The sequence below is a fragment of the Pygoscelis adeliae genome, unplaced genomic scaffold (assembly GCF_000699105.1).
Source record: "Pygoscelis adeliae isolate BGI_AS28 unplaced genomic scaffold, ASM69910v1 Scaffold286, whole genome shotgun sequence".
Lineage (NCBI taxonomy): Eukaryota > Metazoa > Chordata > Aves > Sphenisciformes > Spheniscidae > Pygoscelis > Pygoscelis adeliae.
This window is the reverse complement of record NW_008825076.1, coordinates 4,658,185-4,669,297: the sequence shown is the minus strand read 5'-3', so window position 1 is coordinate 4,669,297 and position 11,113 is coordinate 4,658,185. Positions and strand designations below refer to the sequence as shown.

The 11,113-nt window shown below is 40.2% G+C and overlaps 1 protein-coding gene across 1 annotated transcript; it reads right to left on the bottom strand.

The window, feature by feature from the left end:
* Positions 1–3,986: 3,986 nt before the first annotated feature.
* Positions 3,987–11,088, bottom strand: CSTF1 (cleavage stimulation factor, 3' pre-RNA, subunit 1, 50kDa). The gene is made up of 5 exons (XM_009326768.1): positions 10,861–11,088; positions 9,112–9,389; positions 8,098–8,295; positions 7,123–7,513; positions 3,987–5,609 (listed from the first exon to the last, which is right to left on the bottom strand). Exons 1-5 carry the CDS (start codon positions 11,027–11,029, stop codon positions 5,350–5,352), a joined length of 1,296 nt encoding a protein of 431 aa, XP_009325043.1. The 5' UTR covers positions 11,030–11,088; the 3' UTR covers positions 3,987–5,349.
* Between the last annotated feature and the right edge of the window lie 25 nt (positions 11,089–11,113).

Here is an 11,113-nt window from a genome sequence, read left to right as displayed (position 1 = left end):
CCAGGCACAGCCCATCATGCTAACTCTGTTTTAAATCGCACCCAAGAGGTGCAATGTTTCCTGTGCAGACTATGTCGCAGGTGTATATGCAACAAGAAAGAAGTAACATCGTTTCTCTGGCTGCGCTCATATGCTGAATTAATTTTCAGAAGCAGTTTTCCTTGTGAAGGTGGAATAGTTGGGGCACAGTGATAATTGCAAAGCGTTACCTGTGACGGTAAAGCTGCTGATGGTTGGCACATGGTGCTTCAAGAAGTCCAGATAATAGAAAAAACACATCCTTAGTATTTTCGTATTAAGTATAGCATTCAAAAATTACAATAAACAGTACTGCTAGGGTAGGAGGAACCTTATAAACAGTTCATAAATTATATAGCAGAAATAAATTTGACTTTCAGTTGTTACTCAGCTGAATTTGACTGGGTGTGCTGTGGCTGTGTCTAAAGATCTCACAGCAGAACAGGAAATCAGCTTGCTACCATTACATTTATTTAGCCATTGGCAATCCATTTAAGAAAACTGAAAATATCATACCTAGAAATAGAAACTCTCTTCTCTGTATAGAAAATAAAAATGTCCTGCATCAATTTCTGACGACTTAACGTGAAAAATAGTCCTCTTATCTTTACATGCCTCAATGGAAAATTTTGAGTGCAAAAGAATGACTCATCGAGCTGGTACTAAGCTTTTTCCCCCCCGCTATATTTTGTATCAAATTTCCAGGAGGCAGTTTATTTACAGTAAACACTGAGATCATAATCCAGGATGAAAATAATAATTCCATTACACTGCTTATTAGACTTGCAGACAGTAGGACAATCAAGGCACTGACTTTGAATCAAGACTTCAGCATTCTCTAAACCTTATAGCTGCAGCAGGTTATTTTATCTATGTATATATATAAGATTATACTAGTTGCAATATGAATACACAAATAAATGTAAAAAACCTTATAAACTAGTTCCAGTCTTTCAAAAGAAACAAATACAGTACTTCAAAATTTCTTCTGTATTGCGTGTAACGGAGGGAAATTATCTATCGTGCAAAAGGTCACCTGGACTGTCACTGAAGGTCTCCGACAATATAACCGTGTCTCAGACGTTACTCCAGGGTAGCAGTAAGACAGGAGGAACCTTGAAGTTATATGTTTACTATTTCACAGATGTGTTTACTCACAGGTATTTGCTATGTGGGAATCCTGCTTTATTCGGAGTCCTCCCCAAGAAGAGGTTTCTTGGGGTTAATAGTTTTGTCACAACAAAAAGCGCAGGGAGACGCTAGGTACACGAGCATCGCAAAGAGCCTTCCGTCCAGCCCGAGGTGAGGATACCGAACATTTCCAACGTCACCAAGCATCATGCCGAATTCAAACATCAAACCCTACTCTAGGACCCTTTTTTCTTAATTGTTTATAAGCTGTACTCAAAAAACCAGACATACCTTTGCAGTTCTGTTGATTCTTGTGCTTTTATGCATTGTTGTCATTCACCAGCAGCGTCACTTTGAGCAATACAGATAATTACGGCAGGATGAAGAGGCTTCAGCTTTGCGCAGTCACCGTGTGTTAGGAACTATGTCTCAAGAAAGCACATCTGACAGCTCTACCCCTAAAAGCATTTAGGAATTTGTAGAGAAGAGTCTCATGAAAGATAATTTCTGTGACAACAGATTAAAAGGAACAGAATGCAAAACAGAAAAACCCTATTACCGTCTAAAAGCGAGGAAAAAAGTCTGTCTGCAAGTGGAATTTTCCTTGATCTCTCTGTCACCAACTTGTCGCAATTAACCGCAGTCAGAAGTCTCACCCTTCTGTTTTGCTATATGTTCCTGTATTTCCTCTTTTAGAAATGTAATGAATACAAGAATACCACAAGGGGCTGCACAACGCTTGACAGAAATAAGACTGCCACAATCCTATCAATTCAGGATTTCGAAGCCAACATTTTTCATGCCTTTCAAAGTTGTCTCAACTTCTAAGGCACCGATACAATTTTTTGTTATAAAGGGGCTTTGCAAAAACCTTACATATTACCATCCATACTTGGGGGTGAATGCTGCATGAAAGACTCCTCCTGGCTGCACCAAGGCGTAAACACGTACACAAGGAAATGCGTGGGCTCCTGTCCTGCAATATCCTGCTCAGCGAGTAGAGCTGTTGTGCTGCAGCATGCTTGAAGGGTCCCTTACAGCCACACGGAGAACTTCCTAACCTGAACTACAATTATCTTAACTACTTTTCCTTTATTGCACTTCAGTTTTTCCTGGGATTCAGTCTCACAGGGCAGCTCTGGTGGAAAGACAGCCTGTGTGTCCAGGAAATGGGAAATACCGATCCCAGACCAGTGCCCCCTCGTAAGTAGGAAGTTTGAAATCTGTTTCAATGGGTGGCAAACAAGCCTAATTCCAGAAGTGGCCTTTTAGGAAAAGACTTTCCCTAGAGCCGTGTGCCGGTTACTGACTGCTAAGTCAGCGTGCCAAGGAATGCTGAAGGCCAAAAGACACAAAACCATAATTATCATTTGTCTCCAAAGTTGCTCTGCTTTTATGTCAGCATGGCTCACTGGCGTAATGTTAGCCATGGCATCACCTTCCCAAATTTCCACAATAGCTTCTTCCAAGGAGAGGCAAGAGTAGGTTACATGCCAGATGGACACGAGGGACCTTTAGCCAGGTGACGAAGACTTTCTTGAGGAGGTGACAAATCCCGAGTATGACTATGCTTCTCTGAGTGGAGCAGCTCACTGGGATGTCGCTACCAAGAGGTACAGACTGCAAAACTCGTGAAGGGCAAGCGGCTGCACTGGAATTTTAATTGATCAAATACAGCTTCTAGGCGTGAAGCCTCTCTGACGGGAGCAGTAAGCGTGATCACATGAAGAATGTTTACTTAGGTACTTCCAGACTTGCACAGTGAAAAGATGTATTCCCCCTCAATCAAATGCAGATCTAACAGGACGACTGTGTGTGCGCAACCTTGTTCTTCAAGATGCAGCTATGGCTCCTCTTTACCGTACTTCCACGCGCGCTTGCTCTGAATGCCGTACAGCAGCCTTGCCCCCTCATTCTCGTCCCCGGTCAACCACCGTCAACTACTAGTACTACCACATCCCAGTGGAACTCTGAACTATTTCACTCCAGGGGTGCGCCGTCTACCTAAATAGGATGAGCTGAGTTCCTTCCAGCCCTTATTTCTTAAACAGAAAAACCCCAGCTTCTGGCCTCAAGCAAGATGATATACAACATGAAAAGAAAGGGGCCAACGTCAGGACGTTTTTGCGTTAACAGAATAAAACTCTATTTCTACACTGCAAGTTAAAAGACCACAGAACTAAGGAAGCTTGAGGTGAAAGCTAGCATGCTGCTAGGTTTCAACCACAGCAGTAGTTTAACAAATAAACCACCAAATTAGTGTTTTAAAAATAGAAGAGTCCAAAGACCAGTAGCAAATGTGGTACTAATGGACAGCTTCTTTAACAGAATTGAAACAAATGTGGCACTCCAAAAAACACTGCCACTGCTATCAATTTAGCAGGCTGGCTGTAACAGCAGAGGGCTGCTGCTGCTGAGCGAGTACAGCATGCATTAATAACTGTGTGTCAGGACTTCCCTTTCCCCTCCCACCAAGCTCTGGTTCTCCTTGTTTCTCCACCGAAAAAGCCACCAGAACTGCTATCTCATGCCTCCCATGTTTCTGAAGTTTTAGAAACTTGAAGGGAGGCAGAGGAGGAGCGAAGAGGATGGCTAAGCCTAAGAAATGTTTTGCGCAGCAGTAGCTTTTAAGAGGAAAATTAAATTTCACTCTCTACCTCTTAAAAAACCACCCCACATTCTACACTGGAAGTCTATAGTTACGTCTGATTCAGATGTATCACAACAAACTAATTCATCAAGCTTTAACATGTCCCCAAAGACACAGCCTTCCAATATTCAATTAATTTCTCCTTTGTTATATAGAAAAGAAAACTAATACATTTCCTTCTTTATAAATTAAATAACCTCTTAAAAGGTAATCTTTATTTAAATACAGACAAAACCTGTACCCTCCTCAGCCCTTGACAAGACACTTCATCAGTGGTAATGGAAAGTTAATCCAGCAGTAAGAACAATCTTACATTTAAAAATCCTCATGAAAGCAAGTGCTGAGCTTTTGACTACAGGAAGCCTCCCAAATGTGAAGCCCAAGAGCACTGTACAAGGATGCTTGAACGAACACATTTAAAACTTCTCCCAGGCAACTACCTGTAAAAATAAGTAGTGAATTTTCAAACTTACAGAACATTTAAGCACAAAGTTTCTTAATGGTCTGTACTTCTGTTGAATCGGATGAGGTCTGGGAAACTTGGACTATTAGAGATAACAGGGAGAAGAAATAATGAGTCTGGGTTTTTGAATAATAATAATAAAAAAAGAGTGTAATTCAAGTGCTGTGTAACAGACTTATAGAATGAAAATTCCTCAATAAAATGAAGCAAAGTGACATTTCTGAGGTACATATACAAAAATTAATATGCACAACAGTTCCTTTCTTTGAGAGGATACGAAAGGTCTCTATGGCAAAATTATTCTCATTTTCACATGCTCCAGCACTGTCACATTTTACAGTTGCAATGTGGATACTCCTTGAAAAAACTATGAATTTACTTTGAGGTCCCACTCATTAAGATAAATTCAAAAGAAGACGAGATTTCAAGTCTGAGCTTTAATACCAGAACTAGAACACCATTTCTTGAATTCATCTAAACAATTTAAAATCCTGTTTCAAATTCTTATGGCACAAGACTGGCTCAGAACTGAAGGTCCACTTGGCCAATTAAAAAAAAAAAAAAATTCCACCAAAAAGCCCCCAGACTAAAAGATACAAAACAGAGCTTTACAAAGAATGAATCGGAACTGAAGGCAGCTTAAGGCTTCATTAAAATATTTGCCAAGTTCTGCTGTTACTTGTGTAATCCATTCTTTAAACAGACTTCAGTGGGATTGCACAGATACAATGCAGAGCAAAACTGGCTCATACTGCCCAGTTTGAGCAAGATACAGTCACATTATCTTTCGCGGGATTTAGAAAGACAGGAGAACAAGTTTAATCCTTCCTGCAAGGATCATTTTATTCTCCCCCACACACTCCTTGAGTACAATTAGAGATGACTTACGAAAATTAATGCCACACACACTAATAAAAAAAATTAGCGTGGGGCAAAACTTAGTCTCAGTACTTTGATCTTTTTCTGCCACGTTTGACAGAATTAAAAACCAGACACAGCACGGCTTTCATCTAGGCATCTGTTGGCAGTACAATCAATACAAGATGATATAATGAATCTGGATAATCACTGTTTTGTAAGGCTGTCCTTAGTCTGTCGTTGACCTTCTGTACCAAAATCTAGCCCTGTAGTCGTCACTGCAGGTCATGAAGCCAGGATTGGTAGGAGAATGGACAATACAACGGACGATGCTGTTGTGCCCAAGAGAAAGAAGATTTCTCCGTTCAGCAGTTCTTGAATCCCAGCAGCAGAGACTTATGGTCCTTTCATCTGGAAGCAGCACATAATCTTCTGTGTGGTTGAAGACAGCTTGTGTCCTGTGTACTTGTCGTCCACTCAAACCAGCTCCTAAATAAATGCAGCAAAATATTAACCCAAATAAGATCAGTTTTAGGAAGTTTCCAAAGACCTAAGAATAAACCTCCCATAAGTATCGATTTCTGCAGTCTACAAAGGAGCCTTGTGTTCTCAGTTAGTCTACCATTTCCACATACAACAGGTGACTCAATGAACATTCGTTTGTAGTTATACATGGTATATTCTAAAATTCCTTGGAGGACAGAAAGATTAACTACTACAACTGTGTCAGTCAAGTCCAACCACTCAGTGTGAGTGCAATCACTTAACTTTAAGAGCACTTTTGCCTTGTATTTTTTGTACGAGGCTTACAGCTGTAACTAAGGGGAAAGACCACAGGTCATAGAATACACAGATTCTCATTATCGGTGGCAACTTTTGTTTAATGTATATCTCATATGGCACATTGTATGACCTACCTTGGCCATACCTTCCCTCCATACCCTTGAAATAAAACGTGTGTTTCATATACAGGCATTTACTTTGCAATGCACACACCTGCATCCTACCTGATATTTTGTGAAACTTTATCAAGGAGGTGCTGCACCCTGCTGGTTGAGAGCAAAATAGAGCTAGTGTACAAAAAAGGACTGTACACATCCCAAAAGTGGATATACAAAATTTTCAACATCCTCTCCTCTTTTATGCTATGACTCCTAATGCTTAAGCACATTACTGCTTGACCCAGAAGCTTCCCCCGTCACACAGCTGCTACCACACGCAAAGCTTCTACATCCTTCACCATTTCTTACGTCCTGCTGAGACCAAAGCATGGTATTGTCAGCATGCTCCAAGTATGACTACCTTGCACACAATTGCATCCTTGGAAAAAAAAAAAAGAAAAAAACAAACCAGCTGTAGCTATTTTTCAGAATATTGCCGTGGCTTACTAGAGCCATCTGTTGCACGAGAGTCTAATGGTTAAAACAACTGCCCCAAAGTAGGTTCAGTTCCCCCCATCTGGGTGGGTACTCTGCCGGAGAGTGGTCTACTCTAGCCAGAAATGGATTAGGTGTTCGTTTTGACCCTTCCAGTTTAAACTGTGCCCCCTAGTCTAGCAACAGATAGAAAAGTCACCAAATCAAAATGATCACCAGCAAGAAAAGTGATGATGCAGTTTTGTTTTAATAATCACTGTTTCTAAACCACACTAAAGAAAAAGTAGAGAACAAAACCCTCTGCACAAACGTCCTAGGCTTTAGGGCAGTGTTCCTTTTTACTTTTCCCTAATTTAGTGGTAACTTCCCTCCAAAGCAATAGAGTAATGATGTCAGAAAAGTCTCCAAAATCTACTCAGACTAAATATGTTTACACCGATCAACATGTAAGAATCACAGCTTCTCTTCTGGAATTAGTCTACATTAAATGTTTTCAAAAATTTGGGTAATTTATCCTCAAAGCAGCAGTCTCCCATTGCTTTTAAGAACTACTCTTCTTCTGACAGTACTACCAGCCCTGCCGTGGGTCAGTACCCGAAAAAGAAGGTACTCGGAAGGTCACGTACCTGTGTATTTGACCAGTGTTCGACCAGTGGATATCTCCCATAGTTTAGCTACAGAGTCTTTTCCACTTGACAAGATATACTTTGAATTTTTGGAAAAAATAGCAGAACAGACTTCAGCTCCATCATGCGCCTTCTCAAAAGTAGTGATACAGCGATTTGAAACACCATCCCATAGTTTGATGCATCCATCCTTACTTCCTGTCACATACATGTTTGCACTTGCGTTGTAATTTACCGAACATATAGCATCAGTGTGCTGATCTTGAGGATTGCAAGACACAAAACACTGGAAAGTATTGATATCATACAGTCGTAAAGTAGGGTGCTGGGTACCAACAAGTATGAAATCTCCAGAAGGGTGAAAAGAAATTGAGCGCAACATCTCTGCTTCCTGTTTAATCAAAAATACATAATTGGTGTAAGAAAGAAAAAAAAATCTGAAATGGAAGTGTCAATTCTGGTGGCATTAAAGTGCTAAAAAACTAGTTAAATTATCAGTTAGCACAACGTGTTCCATTTTTGCAAAATAGAAAATACTTCATATAGGATTAAAATGACAGGCTACCTTTAAATGTATCGTAGTTTTTGTCCTAGAGCAGCTTGCAGTGCCCGCTCATTTTTGGGATATCGCACAAGAGTGACGGGAGGCTTTGTCAGCCAGTCATACACCCCAAGGCCCACCATGACATAATCCCAAACTCTCCTCCAAAACAAAGATAATATAACTGACTTCAAAACTACCCATATTAGATTCGGTCTAGATTAACAAAAAGCAGACAGGCACTAGATTTAAAGACTACAGGTATCCATTATGCACAAACTCTTAACATGTAATTACCACAATGTCTGCAAATTTTGTAGCTGCATACTCCTACATACCTAACCACTTATAAACTCAGACACAATTCATCTCACTGATACCTCAGTACTTATACATTCAAGCTTTGGTTGCTCTGAACCGATATTGTATCTAACCTGTATATATTTGAAGGCTCTTTTGGCAGAAGGTTTTGAATAATCAAACAATTTAAGTGTGTAGTCCCTTGAACCAGATGCTAGGATCTGTTCTGTTGGATGAAAAGCTAAACACGTAACTTCATCCACATGATCGTACAGAGTCCGAATAACAGGGTGATTTTCCATGTTTTGCTGTGCTGTCTCATTCATCATGACCTACAAAGAACATTCAACAAGTTAGAGTGTTAGAAAGCAGAACATGCTTTTGACAGGAAAAGTAGGTTTTACGCTTGCCAGAGTGGCCAAACAGCAGCTACCTTTCTGACACATGACTAGGTACATAATCACCATCATCTTAATTATTTGAAGGCCCATTATATATTATTATCAGATAAGATCCCTGTATCTTAAAAAAGGTCAGCTGACTTGCTCAAGGACAAACTAGTTTCAGTAGCAGAGTACTGATGCAAGAAAACATATCACCTTCTTCATAAACAGTCCAAATCAAAATACTGTATTGCTGTAAGAATTAAGGGAAGCTGGACCAACTGGGAAAACTGCAACTTTTACTCACGCAGGATACTGCTGAGAATTTGGTGTGTACTCTGTGCAAACCCCCCTCCCCCTTTAAATTGCTACCTGATAACTGTATTAGAGAAAAAAATGAAGCGAATAAATATGTATTCTGTGAAACGGTTCCGAAACACACAGACAGCGGAGGCTGTAGAGGCCAAAAGTATAAGTGGGTTCAAAAATGAACTGTGTTCATACAGTATTGCGATTATCAGCCACTATTAGAAGCAATTTCTGGCTCAATTCTCTAGACTGCTGCTAGAAGTTACACAGGTATACTTGCCCTATTTCTTCTTCCTTTTCTTCAAGGGTACTTTATGAGCCGCTGTTGGAGTAGGAAATACGGCGAGACAGATATTTAGTCCAACCCACTGAGCCAGCCGCAAGGCACAGACATGGCATGAAACAGACAGCACCTCAAGAATTCACAAAGTGGTTATGATTCAAGTCATATTTTACCTCAATAGGCATAGCACTTTTGGCCAACATTCTCTCTGTATCAAGAATTTTTATTGAGGCATCAGCAGATCCTGTAGCTATTAACTGTCCGTCTCTGCTATACGTAGCTACACGACACGGTCCTTTATGAGATGTGACATAACAAGTCTCATATTCAGAAGCCTCAGGAGACATGGTCTGTACATCTGCATCAAATTCCAAGTCAATTCCTGTGCCTGGAGCTACCGTATCTGACCGTCCAATTGCATATTGAACAGCACTGTCATCGTTCTCCATTCCTGAAAAGAGAGAAGTTGATGCACTTAAACCGGGTTAACCTTCTCCTTAGACAGATAGGCTGTGGCCAGACGTATGCTACAGACTTCTCTAACAGCTGCGAGAGAGGTTTTAAGAGAGGCAGCCCCTGCTGAACAAAGCTAAGCTAGCAGAGCAGATTTAGTTATACAGCAGTACTTCTCGTGAGAAATGAGAGGTACTTTGGCTACGCTACAGCAGATTACAGCTCTTAAAATTAACTGTGGAAATACAACCAGCAAATATCGTAGGATGGCAAGTACTCATAAATGTACTGACAATCAGTTACCGAAGCCATCGACAGACCTCTAGCCAGCTTTTCACAGAAGGAGAAACAAGCCCCAACATTATTACATGAGATTTGAAGTAAAAAACCCGAAGCATTTACTGATTCTTTTCCTTTCCATTTTATTGCATTGAAGAAAAAAACCCCACCCCACAAACAACTATCCCGGCATTGCAAATGAAAATTTTTACTCCTCTTCACACCCACTCTTACAGATTTTTTTTTTTTTAATTATTTTTTTATTTCCAGGATGCATCTACAGAACAAAGACAGTTCAGCACTAGAAGTGGTAACAGGGCAGACACAAGAATTTTCAGCTACGCGCCCAACTGTGATCATCAACTAACCAAATGCAACAGAAAAGTTTTTGTTGCTTTCATCTGCAAATTGCAAGTCTAGCATTCTTATTTCAAACAGACACAAGGCTTCACATATTTATACTCTTGGAACTCAACTAGTTCAGGCAGCAGAACCAGTTCAGTTAGAATACAGAGAAGACACGATGTTAAGGCTAGACCTCTTCCAGTAACTTAGCTTGTTTCAACAGCAGTTCAGGTATTTTGACTACATACTGTGGCACAGGTGTACTTTCAGAGAGAAAGATACACAGAGAGAGAACAGGCGGTATTTCTGCTGAGACCCTAGACTGTGAAGCCTATTTTCTTGAAACTGATAATGTAAAGGCTAATGAAGATTGCCAATGGAAGGGCTTGCTCCCTTTCCAATGATGTCAGGAAGAATCATATAGAACATATTTCTAACGTTGGCAGAGAACTGTGTGAGTCAGTTTCCTATTAGGTCTGTGGACTCAGTGATCCCATTTACTGGAGCGTATTTTTAGAAGGTTGCCAGTCACCCAGGACCCTGGCCAGGTATTCTTACATGTTACAAGAAGTTCAAACAAACAGATTTTGACAACAGGCAGTGATCTGTTTTGCCTTTAACGCATACTAAAGAACGAAACATAGAACGAAACATAGAACTAGAATGCCCTTCAAAAAAATCCACAAAGGCTGTATCTAAATATACAAAAATGTTATGCTATTACTAGACATAACCTTTGCATAAAAGACCTTGTCTTTTCAGTAACACTAACCTCTTTATTTACAAGGATTTAAGCTAGGGATTTAGAAACTGGACTTTTATGTTAGCTTTTTATTCCAGCTTACCTAACTTAATTAGGTGCAGCAGTTGTTCAGATGGTGCACAGACTGATTGTGGTTTTATCTCATTTATCAAGCCATTGGCAATATTTATGTATCCATCATATAGCAGCTGACTAATTATCAGTTTATAAAGTTGCTGACGGTCTTTCAAACTGACTTTTGTTCTATACATTGTGAGCAAGGAATGCCTTGGAGGGGCCTGAAATAAAGAAAGAAGAAAAATCACATACAAGCGAGCTGCATGAAACAACCACAA